General features: G+C 36.4%; 1 protein-coding gene and 1 long non-coding RNA gene across 51 annotated transcripts in view; one reads left to right on the top strand and one right to left on the bottom strand.

Annotated features, from left to right (window-relative positions):
• tenm3 (teneurin transmembrane protein 3) overlaps positions 1-27,405 on the bottom strand; it is a 421,902-nt gene that overhangs the window by 104,925 nt on the left and 289,572 nt on the right. For all 49 annotated transcript variants that reach the window (XM_068221974.2, XM_068222090.2, XM_073954574.1 and 46 more), the window contains one exon: positions 17,102-17,224. In XM_068221974.2, the coding sequence (XP_068078075.1) occupies positions 17,102-17,224 (123 nt within the window). The remainder of the gene's footprint in view (positions 1-17,101; positions 17,225-27,405) is intronic.
• On the top strand, positions 4,350-7,115 carry LOC137495616 (uncharacterized). 2 transcript variants are annotated; one of them, XR_012407244.1, is made up of 5 exons: positions 4,350-4,440; positions 5,154-5,270; positions 5,362-5,403; positions 5,726-5,812; positions 6,196-7,115. It is a non-coding gene; the product is annotated as an uncharacterized lncRNA (long non-coding RNA). The 2 variants fall into 2 exon arrangements; XR_012407248.1 differs by lacking the exon at positions 6,196-7,115 and having other exon boundaries at positions 4,360-4,542; positions 5,726-5,856.

Raw genomic sequence — 27,405 nt, 5'->3', positions numbered from 1 at the left:
ATGTAATTTGGCTAAGGAGGAGGAATCAAAGAATTGCATATAACCTCAATGCTACAAAATACATAAAAACAGGTTATTAAGTCTATCAGTCTATAGAGTAACAGTATTTTATATACAGTAAACAATTATAATTATAGTAATATTATAATAATCAAATAATTATAATAGATGTTGTCTGAATTGCTTTAATTACTAACTGTGGACACAACAGTATCATGAGAGCATATATTTGAATAATCTAATAACTACTGCTCTTTCATCCCGAACAAATTAAAAGAAAGGAGAGTTGACAGATGACAAGATGCTTGTGACAGCATTTGTACTCAAGTACTCAGTCACGGCCATTCAGCTATACACAAACATGTCAGACATGTCAAAAAGGGGCCTCATTTTTAATTTTGTCAGTGGATACGGTGTGACTTTCGCCGGTGTCTCACTATACGACTCATTAGACAGCAATTTGCTCCAACACTGCACACACGCAATGACTTTCTGTCCACAGCCGCAAAAGAGTCAAGACTCTGGAGGCACTCTTCCTTTCAAACGGCTAGACAGAGCGTAGCTGAATGGAACTGAACACAGGTTCTTTAAAAGAACTATTTTTAACTTGACACATCGTATTAAAAATGCAACTGGGTACTAAGTGCTGTCAAGAACTGCTGTAGACAAAATTACAAAAATGTACATCAGTGATAGCATTTTCCATCACCAAGCAATTTGTGCAGTTTAAATTGACTTCCAGTGGAATTTTGCAATTTTATAAGAGCATTTTAATACAATGTTTAGGTCAAACTCTAGATTTTATTAGAAACGAACATTAAAAGAGAAGTAGACTACAGGTATATCATCAATCCAATTAAATCAAGTTAAAAATTGCAAGACGGTGACAGCAAGTCACTGTTTTAATGCGCGAGTCAATTAATTATTCATTCAATTGATTCATTAAAATGGCTGGTTCATTCAGTGGCAGTCCTGATAAATGTGTCATTATATCATTTGCCCACCTAATATTTTAAAAAATGCTGAGTTGTTGAGGATCAAAGAACTGATTGTCAATGACTCAGTTATTTAATAGGCTCGTATAAAGGAATAATGAATTGCTAGTGTACACCTACAAATTTTATTTACAGATTTACTCTCCTTCGTTTTTTACAATACCAATATAGAGTTGTTTTAAGCTTTTAAACACAACCAAGGACATTTTGAAATGTTGTTAAGCTGTTTATTTCCATAGTTATGTTTGGCTTTTAGCATTTTTCAAGATGTCTTCAGTAGATACACTCACCAGCCACTTTATTAGATACACCTGTCCAACTGCTCATTAACGCACATTTGTAGTGAGCCTAATGGCATTTTCAAGCACATCCTTCTCTAGAGTTTACAGAGAATGATTACAAAAAAGAGAAAATATCCAGTGAGCAGCAGCTCTGTGGGCTCAAATTCCTTGCTGATGCCAGAGGTCAGAGGAGAATGACCAGACTGGTTCGAGCTGACAGAAAGGCAACAGTAACTAAAATAATAACTTGTTACAACTGAGGTATGCAGAGGAGAATCTCTGAACACACAACACGTCCAACCTTGAATCGGACAGGCTACACAAGCAGAAAACTACATGAGTTTCACTCCTGTCAGCTAAGAACAGGAAACTGAGGCTACAATTTACACAGGCTGACCAAAATTGGACAATAGAAGATTGGAAAATGTTGACTGGTCTGACAATTCTCAATTTCTGCTGCAACATTTGGACGGTAGGGTCAGAATTTGGCATCAAAAACATGAAAGCATGAATCCATCCAGCCTTTTATCATTGGTTCAAGCTGGTGGGGGTGGTGTAATGGTGTAGGGGATATTGTCTTGGCACACTTTGGGCCCATTAGTACCAATTGAGCATCGTGTCAATGCCACAGACTACCTGAGTATTAGCTGACCATGTACATCCCTTTATGACCACAGTGTACCCATCTTCCCAGCTACTTAAGCAGAAAAAATGCACTATATCAATGGTTCTCAAAGTTTTTTCACCAAGTACCACCTCAGAAAAAATGGTCTCTCCAATACCACCATAATGACAGGGATTAAAATACATAGCAGGCACAATTAAGCGGCTACAGCTCTGCACAGTTCACAGACGTGGCAGATTAATTCTTAATATTATGAATATTTAATATTGTCAGCCACTTTAAACATTATAAATAGTTTGAACAATAACACACTTACAGGTAAGAAAAAGATAAATAAAACATCAACGTTTAAATTAAAATGTGATTTTAAAAGTTAATGAAAAATGGCACGGCTGTGAAAAAGTTAAAGGAAAACTGCTGTACTTTAATGTAATGTATTATCATAAAGTAGCCTATTCATCACAACCTGCAAATGTTTCTTGGACCTCATAAATATAGGTTATACCGTATGTCATAATATTCATATATAGCTCTGTTTGATTAATTTTGAAATCTATGTTGCATGTATATATGACTTATTTGTATATCTTTGAAATCTAAAGGTTAACTTGTATTTTAAATACATGATTTGGATTTGCATATTTAAATTAGAAATTAGATCTGCTTACTGCTCGTTAGAGTAGGCTATTTGTGTCCGAGGAGCAAGTGATTAAACTATACCTGTCAACATTGGGGTATAAAAATACAAGATACGCCCCAACAACCGTTATAAGTATGGGGAGGAAAATAACCTCAAATGATAGAATACATAACAAACATTAGAAAAATGTAAATAAAATTAAAAGTTTAGCCTATTAAAATCAATTTCCTGATTACATCGTTGTTATCGTACGCATCAAAGGGTTAAAACTGTGTTCATTTTTTTACTTGAATTATTCAGCGATTCCTCCACGTACCACTAGAAGGAAGCCTGCGTACCACTTGGGAAACATGTACCACAATTTGAGAATCACTGCACTATATCATAAAGCACGAATCATTTCAGACAGGTTTCTTGAACATGACAATGAGTTCACTGTGCTTAAATGACCTCCACAGTCACCAGTTCTCAATCCAATAGAGCACCTTTGGGATGTTGTGGAATGGGAGATGGATCAATATGGACCAAAATCTCTGAGGAATATTTCCAGTACCTTGATGAATCCGAAGGATTAAGGCAGTTTTGAAGGCAAAAGGGGGTCCAACTCGGTACTAGTAAGGTGTACCTAATAAAGTGGCCAGTGAGTGTATATACCATTTCAAAAAAAGATGTTTGATATTTATATTTGCATTTTACCAATGTATTTACCGTTTTTAACAACATTACTTCTGATACAGATATCACCTATTTCAGAAATACTGTATTTTACAGGAATATTGATTAAATCATTATAATATGATCAATTGATCAGAATCATTGTTACATTTTAAACTGAATTACTAACTAAATATCAATATAAATTGTTCAAATTAGCACCTTCTGATAGATTTTTTAAACTTGAACGGACCAACTTCAGCTTAGAACAGCAATGTTAATAAATCCATGAGTCTCCCAGTAGAGATATCTCAGGGAAACATTGACATTTTTTTTTACTTCACTTTGCTTGTTCATAAATATTTCCTAACTTTTATGCAAACATGACAACATTACATTTTGTATGGAATTTTTAAGACTTTAAGACAGCAGCATTTTTTCGACAAACAGAAGTTTTCACTGCAAACAACAGCAAGAAGGCTTTTCCCCCAGCCAATTGTTTCCAACCATGATGCACATCCCTTTTGTATAAACAGTACACTGTTAGACATTTCTGTAAATTACACAGTTATTTACTGTATTTCACCCAGTGTAATACTGCAAATTCCTTTTACGGTAAATAACTGTATTTACCGTTGCATTATGGGAATTTAGTGTGACGTCGAACAACATATACAGCGATGTACTGTATTTGTAAAAATTCGTGTATTATACTGTATTTTCCACAACTGCTTCAACGCCACCTTGCGGCGATTCGACTACTCTGCACCACATTTTGCCTGAGGACCCTGGAGCAATTCTGGAGGACAATTTATTAGTGTGCCTGAAGAACATACTGGATTTAACAAACTTTACTCTGGTAAGCTGAGGCAGTGTTTCATTTTACAGAATGTTTTGTGGACGAGAATAGAACAAAGTAAAGTATAAAGTTGGCTATTATTATTTTCTCTGGCTTGGCGTTATTTTGCCCATTTGAGAAATATATCATCTATTAAGATGTTACCTTTATTTAATTTATTACATTATACACTACTATTACTTTAAATAAGACTGTTTATGACTATTAGCCATTGTTCTCGTCATATCTTTTTATTTATTTACATAGGAACCGGTGTTGCAGCGGGTTTTGGTTTAGGAGGGAACCAGAGGTATGCAGACAGTTTTGGAGGACACTTAGAACGAGACAACGGTCCGGCAGAGAGTGTTTTCAGAAGAATATGAATGAAAGACCATCAAATAATCCAGGTAAAAGCGCGTCTGTCTGTGCTGACAACACTCGACATTGATTTGAGCACCTCTATTAGCATTTGTTTGCTCGGCAACATTGGCTGAAGCGATCTTAAAATGGTAATGTTAACTGTTAGCTAAACTGAGCTAAGTTTATACTGATCATTGGACTCAAACTCATTTTAACTTGCAACGTTTAACTTATATTGATTAATACTATATATATTAGACGTTGTGAACTTATTTTTCTCTGGTTTAGAGTAACTTATAACGTTAGCTTGAGAAAATAACATCGCGACGTAACCTATAAGAACGTTAACGTAAATCTATACAATATGCATAGAGGTAAAGTTGGTTTTATATTCGCACATTCGTTCATTTAGAAGACTCTATACTGTTTACCATGTTACTTTGAATATTCGATCAGAATTAGCATGCCAGTATGACTTGAAATCAACATTAACACTGTTTATTTGACCGTGAGCATGTTGTACTTTGATAGTCATTAGCTGCTAAAATGATTTCGCTATTTAGAGTTTGCAAATAATACTTTTATGAAATTAAATTATTAAGGGGGAAGTCTGAATCTGCTAATATAAAACCAATTTTACCTCTATGCATTATGCTAATAACCACATTTTTGCTATTTATTGTTTGCTAATTATTTTTTATCACAACTCTTGACATTTGGTTTAACATAATTGTTACCATTATATATTTTTTCTGTTTAGATATGGCACTGGCACAGCAGCAGGTTTTGTCTGAAGAAACAAACAGCATTTCGGAGGAACATCTTGATCAGCACAGCCTTATGCTTAAAAAATAAGCAAGACCAGTAAGCAACCAAGGTAAACAAATAAAAAAAAGTTGTGTGGAGGTTGTGGATTGTAGCATGGTATTCTTATCTGTATTTTTGGCTTTTTTGTGGTCTCAATATAGAATACTGGGAGCCTGCCTGTGCAAACTGGACCTCATACAACAGTAAGTACTGTACATCTATTTGTTTCTCAATATAGTAACGTTACTTTTAATACCAAATGTGTCACATGTTTAGTTGCTAGCTAAATAAAAAAAATCTTTTTCCCTTTTTTATTAAACTATTTAGTAGGGTTTTTTTCCATCTTTGTTTATAATATTTTTGAGCAGATTGAGGTCTGTCATGGGTCAGACATTTCAAAATACAATAATTAGTATTGGGATACATGCATTTGTCTATGTATCAAATGTCTTTTTCCCCATTTCATGTTGCCTAAATATTTTGTAATAAATAAAATAATACAAATTTTTATATAAATAATTCCAGAGGATGAAACAAAATGCACAGCAACAACCAGAGTGAGCCAGAAGATAGCAGGAGAAGTAGTGAAGAGAATGACAACCATGAACAACAGTGAGTTATCCTTCTTTCACCAGCTAACTGAGAACTTGGATTAGGTGAGACACTCTCAATAGTTGTATCAGTATTCAGTCAGTTTTAGTTTATTAGGAATACATAAAACAAATAGTCTAATCTGTCCTGCAGTGAATCAACCCATCACAAATGCTACAATGTTTTTGTAAAACCTTGTTAGGGAAAAAATAAACAGGACATTCTGGTTAGTTATCTTTTAAACATGGTAGTGAGCAGGTTATGAGCAGGAGCCAGTTGCTCAGTACCAGCTGAAAACTAGCCCAACCTAGCTGCCATGCTTCAAAATAATTAACCAGTATATGATTTATTTTTTTTAAACAAGCTTCTTCTATGCTTATGTTAGTCTGTTTCTCCTTATCCAGAGGTCTTCATAATCCGGGACTGGGCCAAATCCTGACCAGATGCTGTGGTGGTCATGGAGGAGTGAATCCTAAAAGACACACGTGATCAATGAGTTTCCGCATTGATCCAATGGGCCAGCCTGACCACCCGCTGGTGAACTTTCAAGCCTCCGGTGCCTAGACTGCGGCCTTGCACAAGTTTGGCTAGAGGAGAACTGGTCGTGCCCAACTGAGCCTGGTATCTCTCAAGGGATTTTATTCTACACTTTTGTCAGTTGGTGAAGTTTGTTCCATGCCACTGTCACCACTGGATCACTTGGCTACGATTGGTGGATCGGTGGATTTGCTCTTCAGTGTTTGGACTTTCAGCAGTGACATTTACTGCTTCAATTCTGAAAACTGGACTGAAGCAGCTTCAATTTACAAGAACTTCTATGTTAAGCTGCTTTGACATCATTGATCTACATTGTAAAAGTGCAATAGAAATAAAGATGAATTGCATTTGAACATGTGAATTCAGACCTTGTTGAGCATTTGACACCAGAACTAGTAATATTTTAAAGTTGGGTTGTTTCTGAGTCGGCTAATAGTTACAAATATTTATTTTTCCAACAATATGCAATTCAGAAGTTTAAATTTTTATTGTACATGTATGTTCTAGTGCTTTGTGTGATTGATTTATTTTTAATGTGTTGATTTTATTGCTTAATGTAATTTTCACACATTTTCCTTAAATGCTTTAAGCATTATTAATGTTTTAAAGAATGGAATATTTTGTAATTGTGTCTGGTTTAATGTCAGTAGTACTTAGTACAATTGTTTTTTTTTTTCTCAACAATATGCAGGTCAGACACTTAAATTAGTTTTGTACATGTATGTTAATGTGCTTTGTCATTTTCAATGTTTTTTTTCTTAAAATAAAATATTTTGAATGATTGAAATGTAATGTTTTTACACATTTTTAAGCTTGGGTTAAGCATCTCCAATGTTTTAAATAAAGAGTGTTTATTTTGTTAATATTTTGTAATTGTGTCTTTTTTAGGTCTATAGTATTAAAATAATATTAATAAAATTATATTATAAAATATTTAGGACAAAATTAAAAGGTTTACAGTAGCTAACTGTTAACTTAGGTTTTTACAGTAGTTAACCATTTTCAGACACTACGGTAACATGCTGTAAACGGATTTACAGTTGTATACTGTAAATCTAAAATACAGTAACTTACTGGCAACAGTGTTGCCAGTAAGTTACTGTAAAAACCCTTTGAAATGTCTAACAGTGTATGAGACTAAATTCAAGACACTAATATGATCGATCTCATCTCTCTCTCTCTCTCTCTGCCCTCCACCTGTCCTCAATTTCCCTTTTAATTCATTTGTTTCTGCCTCTCTCACTTCATACCTATTACTCACTCCCTTCTCAACACTTCCTCCATATGCTTTCACTTTCATCACCCATCTCTCTCTCTCTCACACCATTTCTGATGGGCACTGAGAGATATTAACATCACCACGTGCGATTTTGCCAAGTGTCTTCCCTTGTTCCAAACACATTCAGCTGCAGATTTAGCACCTCTTTATGACTTTCAGAAAAGTCACTTGAGCAGTTTTTAATTCACTGCAGCCTGTGGAAGTGCATCTGCGTGTGCATTAGCCGAAGTGGTGGTATATTCATTAAGAGCGTGTCATGCTCGCCTCTCTTAGTTACTGCATAGGGACTGAATACACAGACGCTCAGATGATTTGTTTCAGAACGGTGCAGCACATAAATAAGGCCCTGCGAAACAATGCTAAATGCAACATTACGTTCCACCTCCAGGCACAGGAGATAAAAAATAGGATTAAATTCAGTTTCGAGTGCAAGAAGGCAGCTTTCATACATCTGTGTGAGGATGGCGAAGTCTCTGAAGAGTGTGTGTATGAATACAAAGGAGAGAGCGGAGTACAGCAAATTATGTTCTGAAAATTAAAATGGCTGGACTGCTTTCATTTCGCAGTGTTTATGGAAATCAATCTCTTAAAAAACAGCAAGCCCTCATATGCTAATGTCATTCCCTACAGTCCTGGTTGCACAAGAACGCATGCACATCTGAAGAGAGGCAGGTAATCTAAAGCACATCCTGTCATTTAGGACAGAAGCTGCACTGATGCTTTTGTCCCTGCTTTCAAAAAAACACACACACTTGAAGCCCTGCTATGGAGTGAGTGGTTTTGGGTCACCTGTCTCTCAAAGAAAGGTGAACTGCATTTGACAATGGCTGGTCTTCAGCTCAGTTATTACTAGCTATTTTTTCAATGGTGAAGAAGAGATGGACAAATGAGTGAGAGTGTGTAGATATTTCAAAGGGTCTACAGCAGTTGTGTAAGTCAAACATTCCTACATGTTATATACAGCAAGTTCAGTCTGTGAGTAAGAGCAAAGGCTCTAATTGAACGATTGAATCACATGTCTAAAGTGCACAGGTACACTAGTGCATGTCCAAATCCACTTTTGCTATTTTGAGGATGGGAAAAATGGTTGGTCTAAAGATGCTAACAGATGTTGCCCTTGACCTACAATTTCAACACTTTAACCCTGGGTCTACTGGACTCTAATATCCTGTATATAATATAAATGTGCTAGGAAGTATACAGTGTTGTCATTGAAACATTATAATGATTTATAGAAAATGAGCCAAGAGTAAGGAGTCTGATAAACAACTAATACTTGTATAATTTTTATTTTTGTAAAAAATGAAAATGGGTCGGGGCAGCACCGTGGCGCAGGGGTAGCACAATCACCTCACACAGCAAGAAGGTCGCTGGTTCAAGCCTCGGCTGGGTCAGTTAGCAGTTCTGTGTAGAGCACTCATGTTCTCCCTGTGTTTGCGTGGGTTTCAAAAGTATGCGCTAAAGGGGAATTTGGTAAGCTAAATTGCAGCTGAAAGTGCATAAGACATATGTTGGATAAGTTGGCGGTTAATTCCACTGTGGCGACCCCAAATTAATAAAGGGACTAAGCCAAAAAGAAAATAAATGAATGAATGAATGAATGAATTAAAATGGGTCCCACGGACCTGAACATCTTTAAGGCTTAAAGCCTATTTACACAGGGCATCAGTGTCAAAGCTTCCCATTTACTTTTAATGGATGACGTCACGCCCAGCTGAACTGAACTGTGGATCCATCGCCAGGAGAAGTTGGGAAATTCTCAACTTTTCAAGTGCCAACGGAAGCGTCAGTCACTCAGATTGCGCTGTGCAAGTACCCCAGCTCAGACAGAAGACAGGACTATAATTTAATTGGCTGACACTGCTATGATGATAGCGTCAGCCCCAATTCAGAAACACTTTCTGTCAAGCGTTGATGCTGTAGCCCCATGTGAATTGGGCGTTAATGAGTTATGGGTGTGTTTTGGGCCTAGCAAACATTAAACCAAGAGTCTCATCTCCCATTTACCTTTAGGAGAGAGTTGTAGTCTTGCCATTTTTACATTTACTAATTTCATGTTGGACTTTGTAAGTAGAAAACCTTAACATTTTAGATTATTGAACCATTCAGATCCCTTAACTTTTCATATTTAAAGATGTTTGTGTGTCCCTGTATGTGTAATAACATGCATGGACCTGCATACAGGTGCATTTTACTAACATGCTCTATATAAAAAAAATATTTTCTATTTAAACAACAGTGTGCAGGATGTAAAAACGATACCTGCACCAAGCTGAAATAAGCAAAAACCGATTGTGTCGTGCCTGGAGACGCATTGCACCATGTGTATTATAGGGAAATATGTGTCTATGTGGATTTGCTGTATCTGCTCTATTCATGTCTGTGTGTGGGCAGTTTTTTCACCTTGTGCAGATGAAATGTCTCAAAATCTTATTAGAAAAATATTAATTTTGACAAAAGCTTGCAGGGGCATACTTGTGAGGATAAATGGTTCATGAAATAGTGAAATAATGTGTTAATTAACTGAAAAAGATTCTATAAGACGTGTTTACAGATAGAGGTCACGGTTTGTTGTTGGGTATAATTATACAGCAGTTAGTTCCAGTTCATTTAAGAGGATAAAAACGGATTTTTTATTTATAGTATAAAATCCATATAACATTAGGAGCAGTGTTGTATTTCGTGTGTCAGAATGCTTAATTAGCTGACATTAACAACTTGAGGAACATTTTCTGTATTTCGACACAGAGCAACACTCTTGTCTAATTGGACAATGAGGATAAGGATGGATCAAATCAATAAGACACACTGTATATGGCTCCAAGACTCCAATTTCTAAAGAAGAGCTTGAAAGAAAAAACATATCATGGCTTCATAAAACATATAAGTCATAAGTGTCAATTTGAGGCTATTTTCAAAACAACACAGACTTTTGCACGGACTACTCACAGTTTCTACACATGGACATTCAATTGCATGCCTTTCAGGCTAACATTTTATTCACTTTTAAACTTCAAAGCTGCTAGAAAATGCACTTGCCACTTTATACACACTTCTAACATTGGATTGTTACAACTTTTATAGTTATTGTTGCTTTTTTACCTTTTATCTCTTGTTATTGTTGTTGTTTTAGACAATTAGGACTGCACTAAATGGAAGGGCAAACATAAATTCTGTTGTATTTTGTACAATGACAATAAAGATTCTGATTCTGATACTTGAACTTGAGGCTTGTATTGAGTGGTCACATACACTTAAATTGTAATATCAATAATGCTTATACTGTATTTGGGATAAACTAAAAAGTACTCATAGTAAGTTGCTGTATAGCACTTTGCTAGCTGGCCTCCGTTACACTCACCCCCCCAAACCTCACTCCCATCCTGGACGAGCCCCCACATGTAACAGTCCTGCTGCACCCAACCCTGTCTGAGCTGGAACCGAAGTGTTGATTCTTTGGGAGTCGGTTGCTCTAACAAGGAGGCTAAAGACCATGGCCAGCTTCTGTCACTAGAGCCCCTTTAGAGGTCAGAGGAGTGAAATTTACCTGCATAGGAATTTGAAAAAAAATTACAGGTCCCACTTTATATTAAGTGTCCTTAACTACTATGTACTTACATCAAAAAATAAATACATTGTACTTAGTGTGTTTATAATGTATTTGAGAACACTTGTGGTGCTTTTGAGTTGGGATAGAGGTTGGGTTATGGACAGGTTTGGTGGTATGGGTAGGTTTAAGGGTGGGTTAAGGTGTAAGGGATGGTCAACGGTGTATTTACAAATGTAATTACAAAAGTTATTACAGATGTAATTACATACATGTATTTAATTACGCATAAGTACACAATAAACACATGTATTTACACAATAAGTGCATTGTAACAAACTATTAACTCCTGTGTAAGTACATATTAGTTAAGGCCACAATATAAAGTGGGACCAAAATACATATTTAAATTAACTCCAAAATTTTGTATTGTCACCTACTCCATAAAAATACAACAAAAATCTGTATATATCTGCTATTTTGCTAACTCTGTTAAGAACAAGTGACTCTAAAAACACACTGGATGTAATATTCATGTCATTAAGTCTATATATATATATATATATATATATATATATATATATATATATATATATATATATATATATATATATATATATATATATATATATGCACATGTATGCTGTAGACATGTACTAATTGTAGGTTTTGCTTTGTTGTCTGGATAAATGAGTGAAAAGTCCTTTACAGACAGCGTCGGTGGTGTTGTTGCTGGGAACACGCACACACAGATCAAGGTTAACTGAAGGAGCTGGGGGTGTTGCTGCTGTCTGTATTGATTGAGAGTAAGCCGTGTGATTGTACGCATTGCTGATGGCTTCATTAACTAGCTGCTCTTCTACAGGACCCCCGTCATTCTGTTTGGCCCTCACAGCAGACTAAAGACCCACCGCTGGAAGCTTTTGCCATAGCAAATTTTCTTGCCCTCTTAATACATTAACATTGCCATGCACTCAATGGCATACAGATTTTTTATTTCTTTCAGTGAGAGAAAAAGCAAGACGCAGCTTGAGCTCAGAAACAAAAGACAGACTAAGCTGAATGCAAATTCTGCTGAAATAAACTTAACCTGATTGTGTCACTGCTGCTTAAGCGGAGATGAATGACTTCCCCCTTTGCTGTGTTACTAAACAGCCACTGACGCCTATATAACTGCATCACGATCAATTTACCTGTAATTTATGACCAATTCATAAAAGCACATCCAATTTCCTAACTCTGCTGATGGCATGGTGGAGCATGAAAATATCCTATAACCGATGCAAAACATGCTGCATCACTGAAAGCGCGGACACGTCCATCACCTCAAGAACAAACACATTACTGTATGGCGCATCATCATAATGGCCTTCAAACAAATGGCCATCTATCTTCACAGCATGAGTGTGTGTCCCTCTGTGAGTGTGTGAGTGCTTGAATTAGTTCTTAAGTGAGGAAGACCTAGTGGGAATACACCTGCCTGTGGGTGGGAGAAAATGATAGTGACTATTTATGTGAAGTTATTTTTTTCTTATCATTACGGTTATTTAGCATATGCTTTTAATCATCTTATGCTCTGCTGAATAAAAAAAGCTATCAGCTGTATTTTATAGGTGCAGTGTGAAGTTTGACTGGTTCAAAACACACGCAAGTGCAGGTGGCCAGATTGACATCAACAGGAACGAGCTATTAGGACTAAAGGTTGATTTAAGTGTTCCAAATAAATGCAACACAACGACACGTGATAGAAGAAATATTCTCCATATTAAATAGAGATTTTGTCCTAATCAACACCTGAAATTTAGATTTTACAAACGGCTTCTATTTGTTGCAGCTGAACAAAAGGACAAACTGACAATGTTTACCTCAGTACACCTCATGTGCTTTATTCAAAGTTAAATGCTAAAAATGTAAGTTTGTATGCCATTTCCCATGACATTAATTGCCATACTACTTAAAGCAGCAGCAGATAGTTCCCCTCAGATCTTGAAAAATAAAATAAATTTTTTTTAAATTTAACTTTAAAACTAGACTTAATGTAAACCAACATGTCAGTGATTCAGCATCTACATTTATTAATGTTAAAAACGGTTAATATGTATTGATTAGATTGTAAACCTTACAATTTTGTTGGAGTGCAGTAAGTGCACTATTCTGTGCTTCTCATTGGCTGTATTTAAATTTCTGTTGTGTTTTGTCTGGTGCAAACAGCCAAATTGCTTATCTATGCAAATTTCATCACTAACCGTGTTGTTAGGATACAGGGTTAAAATGTATTCTGCTCACCTAATGTTTACGTTTGTAATATTTATATTGTTTGCTAATTTATAACCACCTCATGTGTACGTTTCGTTTTGAATGGCTACTGTCCACCAGAGGTCACATTACGGTCACGGACACACACTTTGAGAGCCTTCCTGACTGAATGATTGAAATATGTAGTTTTCCAACAAGGCAACCTGGGGTGCAAAAATATGATTGGTTAAACTGGCACTGTGCGGGTTAAAAGAACGAAAAAAAAAAAAAAAGATGTTGTTCCAGCATGTATCGCAGATATTCAAAGCAGAATATCTGACTTTTTCAGATAAACAAGAATGTTCACTTAGCATGTTTCTGAAATATCTGCAAACATATGGTATTTTTATGCTTTAGAAAAGTCAAAAACTTACATACAGCACCTTTAAATATACTTCAAACCAAACTGAAAAACAAATTGAAACAAAACCATTTCAAACTAATCAGGCAGAAATTAAGTTTTTAAAATGTATTTTTGAGTTTGTTTTGACAGATGAATACAACTCATCTCAGATGCTTACAAAACTTCTCTCACAGCCACCATCATTGTTGTTTACAGGCAGACATACAAAGAACGTGATAAATGTACAACTCCATCTACTGCAGAGTTGGAGCGATAAACCATTAAACCGTATTTTAAAACTTCCTTTTGCTCTTAACAAAGAATGAAGAAATAACTTTGTTTAAATATATCTGGGCTTTGATGTGAATCTTTTACTTTGCCACAACTATGGCAAATAAACAAAGAATTTCGGAAGTTGCACCCTGTGTAGCTCCGCCCACAATGAAAACGAATTAAATATGCAGAATAGACAGAAAACCTACTGAATCTGTCACATTTGGAGGTTACAAAATAATACAAATATTTTACTTTGCAAATTTGTTTATTTTACCATATCATATTTTAATTCAAATGGTACAAGCTTTACCATTCTATTGCAGTCAGACTCTGGCAGGCATGCATTAGTGAAAGCAAGCAGTTTTCTTTGTGTGCTGCGTGTACTATCAGTGTACCTCTGTTTAAGACTGACAGCTGAATTTACACACCATTTATCAGAACAGGTGTTCGGGATGCCTTACAGCCCACAGGAGTGAGTTGAATAACAGAAATCAATGTATAAATGAATAGCAGAAGTCAACCCCCATTCTGTTCTTATGTTGGTAGCCATAGTGACAGTCAATATCAAAGATAGTGACTTCCATAACAGCGCCATGGCTTATCACAACTGACACAGTGTTATTTAATAAATAAGTCGAGGTGCGAGTTCATCCGTCAAAGCTTAATTAGCTGACAGTGGTTTTCAATTTTTAGTGTAGAGCGCAGCATGTGGGTCATGACCAGACGACAAAACTGATGGGAGCAGATCTGGAGGAGAGACATGGAATGAATGGAAAACCCTTAAATTAAACATATCTGTGTTTTTGTGAAACAACAGACACTAGGTGAAAAAAATACATGCATTAGGCTGTATGACAGAAACATTTAATATCCAATAATATGAAAAAGGTAATTTTTATGTCATTTAAAATAAAAATAAACAGAAAATAAAAGAAAAATAAACAATTAAAATGAAAGATTATCTTTCTTACACCACTTACATTATATTGTTTCCAGAGTGGCTAGTGTGGGGAGTGTCTGTCCAACCCGCCACAGCTAAAATCTATCCGTATTTGGCAGGTGTTAATGTTAAGCCCTGTATATACAGTTGAAGTCAGAATTATTAGCCCCCCTTTGATTTTTGTTTTCTTTTTTAAATATTTCCCAAATGATGTTTAACAGAGCAAGAACATTTACACAGTATGTCTGATAATATATTTTTCTTCAGGAGAAAGTCTGATTTGTTTTATTTTGATTAGAATAAAAGCAGTTTTACATTTTTTCAAATCCATTTTAAGGTCACTATTATTATTATTATATATATTATATATATATAATTTGATGCTCTACAGAACAAACCATTGTTATACAATAACTTGCCTAATTACCCTAACCTGCCTAGTTAAGTCTTTAAATGTCATTTTAAGCTGTATAGAAGTGTCTTGAAAAATATATTGTAAATATTATGTGCCGTCATCATGGCAAAGATAAAATAAATCAGTTATTTAATAGTTTTAAAACTATTATGTTTAGAAATGTGTTGGAAAAAAATGATCTCTCCGTTAAACAGAAATTAAGGAAAAAAATAAACAAGGGGGCTAATAATTCAGGGAGCTAATAATTCTGACTTCAACTGTATGTATAATGAAAGTGAAAGAGTGAAACGCACATGAAACACAAGTAAAACCTGTAGTTTTGTGGCTTTCCAAATGTGGCTACATGCTCTCATGTGCTCTAATGTTTATTAATGTGCTCTAACGTTCTAGTGTTTCACATATTTAAAGTGCAATTTAAACATCTGACTAAACATGAGAACAATTTTTGTTTTGTCTGTAAGGCTTTTTTTACCCAGACATCTATCACAATTACAGAACAAAAAATCTTAAGTTATTTCTCTTTCATTATGACAATGTTTAAACAAATATGCTGGAAAACAAGACAAAATAATGTGTAAGAAATTCACTTTTTGCAGCGAGACTATAATTGCAGCCTTGTGGGGTTACAGTGCATTAACACACAGCACAGATTCACTGCACTCACACTTAAAATGCAGGTGTTAATAATGAAAATTGGTAGTTATGTTTAGAACCATGCTAAGCATGACTATAACTGTATTTAGCGCAATACAAAACCCTGACAGACAGTCTTATTCTGCTGCTGTGTGAATGCAGCCAGTGCATGTTCCTGAGTGCACAATAAAATGGCACTCCATTTCACTGGTCAGTGGGTTTGTGTGGCAGCTAATATTAGGGACAGAGTGAATCCTTCTTTCAAGAGCACAGACAGAGAGAGAGGGAGAGAGGAGGGAGGAGGAGGACGGATAAAAAAAGGAGAAAGATTCTAGGTGGAATGCCAGGGCATCTCAGAATCCACACTACTTGAATTCATGGTCTGAATGGTTCAGACAATCTCAAAACCCATTTATTGTGCATTCTGCACACACACAGCCCTATTATATACTCCCATTAAAACACTCTCTTCTTTGAACTTTATATTTTCACCTAAACGTGTTTTTTGGCTCATCATCCTTATTCCCAGAATGTTCCAGGACGTGTCTGCAAGTGCCGTGACAGCCGGCACATCAAAGCAGCCGCCCTGATACTGTAAGACTAGTGTTTAAATGCTGAGGAATGTAAGCCTGTTGCTCTCAAACACACTGAGAGGTTTATGCTCATCCCAGATCACTGAAATGCACATCCGAGTGCCAGTAAAGATGGCATAGTGCAAACAAAATGGTTTTGGAGTGTGTGATTTCCATTTGTGTGTGGGTGTGTTTGCGGCTCAGGAGGAGGGTCTGGTTAGGGTGTTTGTTTAGCTCCAGTTATGTTTATTTAAGGGAGTGTGGGTCTTCATGGCAGAGGGTCCTAAAGGTGCACTTGTGTAGGAGGGAGTCTGTTTGGTAATTTTCTCGAGCCTATTACTGTGTGTGTGTTCTTCTGCCTGTTTACTAAATGCAAATGCGTTTTTTGTGCTAGAGAAGGGGCTTGAGCGGATTGTGCCTGTGCTGTATTCTGCATTTGTGCGTGAGCGGGTGTTTGTGTGGTTGACCCTTACTGTTCTCAGTAGACAGGGCAGTAACTGCGTTGGTTGCTGTGGAGTCAGATTTGACCTGGCCGTTCTCAAAAGCATAGCCCTCCGTCTCCTGCAGCTGCCAATTCAGTCCAAAGAGATGCATGGCTATAAAGAAAGAGACACAAGAGAGAGAAATTAACATTTAAGAATAAAGAACCAGGATGCAATGGATTCAGAGAGAATTAAAACAACATAATGGGAAAGCTGGGATAAAACTAATGTGGTTTTATTCTAGATGGTTAGAAATTAGCCCTTAGGTTTATTTTAAACTGTCCTTGATACAGAGTAACTATTCATTTAACTACTGAGAAATATTATATAATTACATGTACTTACTGTGTGGAATGTGGGTTAGGTTTAAGGTTAGTTGTACGCATTAATAATTGTAACTACAAGTACATTGAACATGTGTAACAAGGACATGTTAAAATATAGTGTTACCTTTTTTTCTTGGTCTTGTTTATCTTTCAAAGTCTAGGGGAACCTTACTGTCCACAAATTTAATCAAAGACTTAATTAATTAAAAAGTTAGCAGCAATCTACTTCTTACCCAAACCAAATTTTTTGAGGAGTCATTTGGGCAACACAAAGATTAATAGTGGGACTTGCCTTGGTAAACATAAATACTTATTTTGCTTTAAAGTTATCACAAAATGAAAAAGGACATTTTTTTGTAATAAAAAATGATCAAGCCCTACTGTCCTGTAACCTATCACTTAAACGACACAATAGCAGAATTTAGCAAACACCAAATTCGGAGTGATGCCATAGAAAAAGCATTTAAGGGTTATGCAGAGATCTTTTGGGAGAGTTGTGCTAGTTACTGAAAAATAGTAACTAGTTACAGTTACATCATTCAAAAAGTAACTCAATACCTTTATCGATTACTCACACCATTAAGGGTAATTTCTGAGTTACTTTTCCAAACAACATTTTTAATGATCCCATTAATGCCCTTATAACGTCACTTTAGTGCTACACTGTTGATCAACTTCACAGTTTTAATAAATTTGCATTCTCACAACTAAAACACAAGACACACCAAAACAAAAAGTCATATTTAAATACTAATTTATTTAAGTCAGACCAGCAGCACAAAAATAAAAATATCACAGGGTGATAAACCAGCTGAATAATATATTCAGAAACAAAAACTAAAGTTGCTTCGGCATCATAAAAATTTGTGTTTAACCCTTAAACATGTTCCTTCATAGATTATGAAAACTAGCAACAATATACAACAAACACAAAACCTTTATTAAGTAAATAAATTAAAATAATCTGAATCATCAATCAGAATCAATTTGGTGAAACTGCTTTTATAGACAACCAAAAAATTTGATGCATTTTAAACAAAACAAAAACATAACAGCTGCTCAAAAATGAAAATGATAAGCAATTTTTAAACTAACCACAAATTAAATGTGGCATGTCAGCAGCTTATGCTGTGTATATTCAAAGAGCAAAATCTGCTGTTGTATAACAGCTATAAAAACATGTAAAACAATAAAAATTAAATCACAGCATTTTTTTTCTAAGCAATAAAACCCTACATTTTAAATAACGTGTTCTGAAATATAACAGAAATATGTTAATGGGTCTAATTTTTTTATACAGATAACAAATGTGTGCTTATTTATTTGAAACAATAAACATAGTATTACTAGTAATAGTAATTTAAAATAGTAATGTTAATAGTCTCTCGGTTACTCTGGCGCGCACACCTTGTGCACATTCAGTCTTTCTCGTGCGCACTTGGTGTTTCTTGCGCACATTCAATCTCTGGTTTCGACTGACTTTTGTCCAGTCTAGCGCCTCATACACGACGCGTCTTTCCTCGCGGGGGTTAATTGGCATCCACCAATCCCATAATGTTTTGCCACTGTAATAAGAAGGTGTAGGCTAGAGTGCAGCCTAAATTTATCAATTTAGTAACAGACAAACGCATCATATTGTAACGATAACAAAATTAATATATTTAAAAAGTAATGCACTACAGTATTAGTTATTGTGAAAAGTAATGCCATTACATTAATGCATTACTAGTAGCGTGCTATTCCCTAACACTGTCTTTCACTGATCATTTCTTAAAATAACATTTCTAAATGTAAAGAACATTTTATTTACTTTTCTTTCTTTAAAGTCTTTATGGAACCTTCAATGCCAACAAACAACTTTTATGTCGTTCAAGAACAGCCCTATATTTACACACAGTTTTGTTTGTTTCTGAAGCCATTTCACAAGAACATACAAAACAATGCAGGAGAATTGTCGGTCGCAGTTATTGCTTTGAATGTGTATACTCTGTGAAGAATTAATTACAGACATGTTGTGTAATCAATGCCCCATAAAAAGACCTTTTGAAAGAAGACTGCACAGATGTCCTGTATTGATCTGTTTGTGCTTTATTCAGAAGCTCTTTAAAAGGTTGTTGTTATGTGTCAAGTGTAAAGTGTAAATACCAATTCATTCATCGTGACTCACGTTTTTGTGTTTAAACAGCTCCAAGATTGTACATTCGCTTCAGCTCATGAATTGGGTATTAGAAACTGGAAAGAGTGTGTGCTTGTGCTGTAGAGTAATATGTTTAGACAGCTGCTTTCGCTGTCTCATTTCAGTTGTTCCTGAAATGTCTGAATGTTCTTAACTGGTCTATGATTTGGCAGTTGTTCAGCTTGACGAGAATGCAAGAGAGAAGGGTTCAGTAAACGTGTGCATGTCAGGATTTAAGGGTTTAAAAAACACAGTGGGCCTGTATATCTACACAAGGTTCAGTTCAGGTGTGGTTGGAAACACAACTGGCTACAATTCATAGTGGGTTTGCCAAACATTTTCGGTTCTTCAGTTTCTGCAACAGTTCCCTGTGGGTAGCATGACGGCCTGATTGAATCAGCACCCAATTTTAGCATGTTTTGTTTCCTTGGTGATGGCTGGAAAGCACATGCCTGGAAAGGTCATACAGAATAGTGTACCATCTGTAGGAAGCTGTATAGGAACTAAGCCATCATGATGCCTGATCCTTACATGGGGAAGTGGTTGGCTCTAAACCATGTGGAAGTGCATGAAAATGTCATGAGGTTGACAAAAGTACTGCACATAGATACGTATAATAGAAGAATAGACTGGCTATTCATTTTGCAGGCATGGAAGCTTTCAATGTTGGATTAAAAGCATTGTATTGAAGCTGCCATTTCATACGTGGTTGATAATATGTTTGTGTTTTGAAGAAATATTTGAATAATGTTGCTGTTTATACATTTCAAACATACAGTGACCAACAGCTACTAAGCTTCATGGTGGAAAATGCCTGGTGTGAGATAAAATAAAGCAGATTGAGATATTTTATATCTGTGGATTAATGATGTGTGAAGCACAGTAGCGGAGGACAAGATTAGAAGATGGATTTGCCTTATTTGTATGGAATAAAATCGATATCATAAATATTTGGTGCGTGAATAAAATTCAAGCATCTGTAAATATAGAAACATAAAGGAAAACGGAAGGTAATCGTAATTTTACGAAGGTACAATTCTAAAATCTGTGATTAGAACAAACACAGATACAACATTTTCTTTGTTTGTTTGTAAGTGACTGATAAATTCACGATGAGTGTACCTTACAAACATGAAATACAGTTTCACCATGGACACGACGACCTGATTACAAGTATGAATAAAAAAGCAACACTCCACTGTCAAAATTACGTCATCGCTCTCACAGGCATTGATAAACAAGCGAGAGCCATCGATCACAACGGTGCGCTTGCTGGGCACTCATGCTCCCACACACCGTCTCAGGTAAGATTTTTGTTATTCCCTCTTTGAGAAATGTTCGTCTGGAGCTGTAATTAAGGTTGAGACTTAATGAGGTCCATTTTCGCTGTGTTTCTGGGACATTTTACAGAATCAAAATTAAGAACGGGCTGTTGTGATTGATGGCTCTCGTTTGTTTATTAATGCCTGTGACAGTGATGACGTAATTTTGACAGTGGAGTCTCGCTTTTTGATTCGTACTCGTAATCAGGACGTTGTGTCCATGGTGAAACTGTATTTCGTCTTTGTTAAGTACACCTATCGTAAATTTATCAGTCATATCAAGACAAAGAAAATGTTGTATCTGTGTCTGTTCTAATTACAGATTTTGGAATTGTACCTTGGTAAAATTACATGTAAGTTCTGTTTTCCTTTACGTTTTTATAATTACAGATGCATGAATTTTATTCTTGCACAAAATACTTATGACAGCGATATTATTCCATATATTTGGAGCTGAATTGACATTATTATCTTTACATATTTTAATTTTATAGCAAAAAAAGTGATAATTCTTATTGCATAAAATGAAGCTAGTCATCAGTTCTTTGCTGGTGTTTCCAACGGCATGTATTGGTACAAGTCAGTTACAGTTGTGCAAGATCGAACCCTGCTCTGAATTATGAGCTGATATGAAACCAAAAAGTGGGGGCTTTCTGTGTGAAAGCCCCTAAAATGTTAGATTTTTCAGCAAAACAATGTATATCATACAAGTTTGAAACAGCATGATGTAAAGGTTTTTATTTTTCATGTTTGGCTGAAGTACTCTTTAACTACTAGGCCATTTCCAGCTTTGATCTAGTGATAATTGTAATGCTCATGTGATTTGTGATATCATTAGTTGATTTGGTCTTGCATTAATGCATGAAAATCTCAAAGGAGTAGCTGTACAGTATTGGGTCCCTGTATGTGTGTGTGTGGTAGCTTTGTGAGGTGGGCTGCTCTAAGGGGACAGGCTGATCCTCTCTCTGAGTAACAGCAGTGTTAGCTGCAGACGTTGGCTCTAATAAAGGTAATTTAGACCTGCCAACAACCCCCACTGGGTCTCTCCATGCCCCCAGAGCGCACACACAAACCTCCCCACATAAATCATTTTCTTTCTCTCTGCACTGGTGTATTTGTGTGTTTATTTATGTGCGTAAACTTTCCTATGTGTGCTTGTTATCCAGGACTGTTGGCTTCTTCTAGTACCCCCTAAAACGTGTAGATAAAGCTCTTCAGCTTGTCGTGGCATTATAGAACAAAAGCACTCCAACAATGCGCAGAGATAATGAGAAGAATAAAGACCTTCAGAGAGTTTAGAAGAGTTGAGGTGCGACGTAGTGGCATTAAAGTATTTGAGCAGTAATTGGCTTATAAAATTCCTTAAGCTCATCCTCCAAACTGTCTTTATATCTCTCTATCTGGTCCTCTCTCACTCTTTCGCTCTCATTAAATTAGATACCCGCTGGGTCGGCCCGTTCACAGAGCAGCCGATGTCCAGAACTCTGACCCCAGCAGAAGCAGGGGGTTATGGGAGAGTGGGCGGTATTGACTTCTCCGGCAGAAAGACGGCCACCCCCTGCTGATCAGATCGAGCTGCTCGCCGACACACTTTTGAGCATGCTGCTCCATTAACTTTTCGCATCGTAAACGAGGAACGAATGTGCAAAGTCTCTCACCTCTGTGCTGGATTCTTATTGTTAATGAAACAGATGCTTGATGGTCAGTTGTTACCATATCTGAAACAAATGTGTGTGTGAAAAAATAACATTAAAAAGATGCATGCCCATGTTCTAAGAGCCATGGGGTATTTGGGAACGATCATGCATGTGTATGGAACACATCCAGGCTATTAGAATACAAATGTGCCAAGTGCAAACACAAAAAATAGCACAGAGTTCTCTCGGCTGACAAAGAATGTAAATTGGATGTTGGATTATTTTTTTCCTATCAGTTGTCTCGCGAGTCATAAAACAGCTAAAGGTGGGCAAGATCATGGGAGGTGGATCGCTTTGTTAATGAGCCCTGGGAACAGAGAGCGATGAATGATAGAGCAGGCTTCAGTGAAAGAGCAAATCTACATGGTGGTGAGAGAAGAGAAAGGGCAATGGAGGCAAGCACAATGCCTGATCAGTTTGAAGGTGGGCCGCTACTGCCTCAGGTGTGTGCAAAATGAGTGCATGAATGAATAAGTGCAGAAGGAGGAAAATAGTTTTTACCGGGGCACTAGAGTTCACAAATAGAGCAGTGAGAATTACAGTTGAGCTAAATACAAGGCAACTTATATGAGGCAGGATTGGCGGTTATGTAACCAGTGGGACTCGCAATGCTATAAAGGAATCAGCGGTGCTTCATCTTAAAATACAGCACCATATTTCTCATTATATGTCACTTGCGATCATTAGCAAGTGGATGGGGAAAAACTGGCTTCCTGTGACTGTATGAGAAACTATTTTCAGAAATTAGTGAGAGGAAAACAAAAGCAACACCAACAAATCTGAAAAAAGTGACAGTCATGAACTGTTGTTTAAACCGCAAGTGAAACACACCAATGAATAAAAAAAGGAAAGACTTTCCGCAGCAATAAATCAAGGGCAAAACCAAATGTCCTTCCATCCCTCAGGGTGTTGGGTTGTGAGTACAGCCGCTGACAGCTGTCCCCTGAGCTTTTCCAAATCACCACACAAATTACCTCAACTCTCTTTGTCCCTATCTACAATCATCAACCACTTCTTGCTACATTTCTGTACACCCATTTATGAAAAAAAGTTAGAATGCATCTTAAGAACATTCCATCAATGCCAATCAAAACTTGCTTTTCAAACTTTGCGAAAAAAAGGTAGGTTTTTTTTCTTTCAAAATGACTCAGACGATTAATTATTCCAAAATAATTCAGTGGGAGGACAAAGCAGCTTGCAAACGTGTGAAAATAAGAGCACACTGTGGAAAGCCTGAGTTATTATTTCCTCCAGAGTGTCACTATTCATTCATGGAGACAGAGGCCGAATGAAAAACTCTACCTGGCTCTGCCTAAATGTAAAATGCTTTTCTGAGGTGCAAAAAGCTGTGAAGTATTTATGAAGGGCTTCTCCATCTTTTAAAACACGACGGAGGACCTCTTGGCATGCCATGCTTCCTCTGGCTGGCGTTTGGTCCACTGGGGCCCTTTTATGAGTTTCTTCAGATTTTGGCGTCAATGTTAGGAGAAACATGGAGAGGCTATTAGCTCTCTGCTCAGAAGATGCAACATTAAAAATAGTTAATGGAGGAAAAATAGATCTAAAATATTGCTCTTAAATATTTAATGAGGGCACTCACAAATAACCAACAATGATCTTTTTTCAGTACATTTTTTTTCACCAATTGAACTGTATGCCTACTGTATATATACACTCACTGGCCACTTTATTAGGTACACATTAGTAGTACTGGTTTAGGTACACCGTGGTCATTAATTTATGGACATGGACAGCAACAATACTCAGATAGGCTGTGGCGTTGAAACCATGCTCAATAGTTACTAATAGTCCCCCACACCGTTACACCACCACCATCAGCCTAAACGGTTGATACAAGGCAGGATGGATCCATGCTTTCATGTTGTTGATGCCAAATTCTGACCCTACTCAGATGGAATGTCGCAGCAGAAATTGACACTCATCAGATCAGGCAACGCTTTTCCAATCTTGTTTTGTCCTATTTTAGTGAACCTATGTGCATTGTAGCCTCAGTTTCCTGTTCTTAACTGACAGAAGTGGCACCTGGTCTGGTCTTCTGCTGCTGTAGCCCATCCGCCTTAAGGTTGGACATGTTGTGCATTCAGAGATGCTCTTCTGCATACCTCAGTTGTAACGAGTGGTTATTTGAGTTACTGTTGCCTTTCTATGGCCATTCTCCTCTAACCTCTGGCATCAACAAGACATTTGCGAAACAGAATTGCCCCTCACTGGATATATTCTCTTGTGCGTGAAAATCTAAGTAGATCAGCAGTTTCTGAAATACTCAGACCAGCCCGTTTTTCACCAACAACCATGCTACTTTCAAAGTCACTTAAATCACCTTTCTTCCAAATGTATGATGCTCGGAATGATCTGCAGCAGATGGTCTTGACCATGTCTACATGCCTAAATGCATTAACCAACATTAAATGCAACATTAAAGAGGATTGATTATGCAAAATTATATTTCTTATTGTTTATGAACAAAATGACGTGACCACCCAGTGCAAAAATCCCATAGTGGTAAAGAAAAATCCACAATCTCTGTTAGCTATATTGCCCGTTAATCAGAAATTGTTGATCAGTATTTTGGTGGCATACCTCCCTACTATTTATTTAGCATGTGAAAAAAACAGAATGTGGGCTAAGTAGTACAAGATTCTGAAGTGTGCATCTAACAGATCTTCTATCCTATGAGCCTACAAGATATAATTTATAAATGGATGTGAAGCAAGTGTCTCAAGATGAGCCATTCAGCAATGTACCTCAATTTAACTCCACTTTGAAACAGGTTCCACCCCTGACTAGTGATGGAATCTACACTATTAGCTAAGCTCTTATCTCTTTACACATTCTGCTATGTGTATCTACTTGAAAGAGCATTCAACTGCAGCTTTCAAGTAAGAAATTTATTCCAATTAAATTAATAACTCATTCAGTCAAGAGCAGAGAGTGATTGAATGTTTTTCTTTGGGTGTTATATTCATATTAACAGCTTAGACAAGAATACTGTTTAGTATTCTGCTGTCACTTACCTAATATGCAGTTCAAAGCATAAATGAGTATTTCCCCTTTAAAAAGGAATATGTTTTCTGTTTCCAGTTTTCTATGAATGTAGACTATATAGTTTGGTGCAGTTAAACATGCATTTATATTTATTAAAGGTGCTGTATGTACGTTTTTGACTCCTCGAAAGCTTAAAAAAATGTTTGCAGATTTTTAAGAAACATGCTAAGTGAACATTGTTGTTGATCTAAAAAACAATGTTAAAGTCAGATATTCTGCTTTGAAAATGTGAGTTATGTGCCAGAACCGCTGTCTTTGTTTTGATTGTTTTAAACCACCCAATGCCACTTTAGCCAAATATATTTCAGCACCCCGGGTTGCCTTCATGAAAAAACAGTGTATTTGATACATTCAGACAGTAAAGGCTCTCAAAGCTTGTGCCCGCAACCAAAAATGCGACCTCTGGTGGACAGTAGCAACCCCAAAATGAGATGCCAATTCAGACTTGCACATGAGGTGGTTATTAATTATCAAATAATATAATTTTGAAAACGTAGGTGAGCAGGTTACATTGTAACCCCGTATCCTAACAACACACTACATGCAGTAATAAGCAAAGTGGCTGTTTGCACCAGACAAAACACGATAGAACTTTAAAGACAGCCATTCAGAAGCACAGAATAGCGCGCACACTGCACTCCAGCAAAATGCTAAGGTTTACATTCTAATTGATATATATTAAACCTTTTTAACAATATGTGCATGCTGAACGACTGATATGTGTTGGTTTGTACTGATTCACAGAGTTATGAAGTTTTTCAAGATCTGAGGTGAACTATCTGCTGCTGCTTTCAGTAGTATGGCTATGCAGGTCATATAAACTGGTATTCATAATCACATTATTAGCATTTAAAACTGAATAAAGCACATGAGGTGTACTTGAGGTGATCATTCTTAACCTGTAAGAAATAGAAGCCGTGTCTAAAATATACATTTCAGGTGCTGGTTAGGACAAAAATTCCCTTCAGTATGAAAAATATTTCTTCTATTGCATGCCATTGCTTTTAAATCAGCTATAAGCTTGACAATCAGGCACACTCACTTCAATCTGGCAACCTGCAATTGTGTGGACTTGTCAGAGGAGGAGCTGAGTAAAAAAAAATGTGTTTTGATCCAGTAGTGCAACACCTGGTTCAACCACTAGTTGATTGTGTGCACCTAACATATTTAAGAAGAGAAAGATGACGCAAAAACAAAACAAAAACAAAACTATAACATTTACTGAATAGTACTTAGTTTTGAACTGTGATATTAAGTTGTTTATTAGATTAGTTTAAGTTTTTGCTTTGTTATATCTTATGTATATAAACAAATATAATTTGTTTTGTATAGCATCCTATAGAACAGGGGTGTCCAAACTTTTTGGGCCGAAGGCCGGATGCAAAAAAAAAAAAGTTGTCCCGGGCCAAATTTTACATACATCACACAGACACAAACACTCATCAGACACTCCTATATAAATTCTCCTTCAGTGAAGGGTTTCCTGTGTATAACTAGCCAGCGTAGAATTTTTTTCCGTTTTCCGTTTTCTTGGTTGTGCACTGGCTCGCCAAAACCTGATTATCAATTATGTTTCCTTCAGTTTGGTCGGTTCGTTTTACTTCATAACAGGAACTGCTGCCTAATTGAAGGCATGTCATAGCGACACCTAGTGGTTATTTATTGAATTACGTTAATTTTTGTGTAGCGAGCCAGATTCTATTAATAT

This window comes from Danio rerio, chromosome 1 (genome assembly GCF_049306965.1).
Source record: "Danio rerio strain Tuebingen ecotype United States chromosome 1, GRCz12tu, whole genome shotgun sequence".
NCBI classification, from domain to species: domain Eukaryota; kingdom Metazoa; phylum Chordata; class Actinopteri; order Cypriniformes; family Danionidae; genus Danio; species Danio rerio.
Note: the sequence above shows the minus strand (reverse complement) of the source record. Positions and strands in the feature narration are given on the sequence as shown.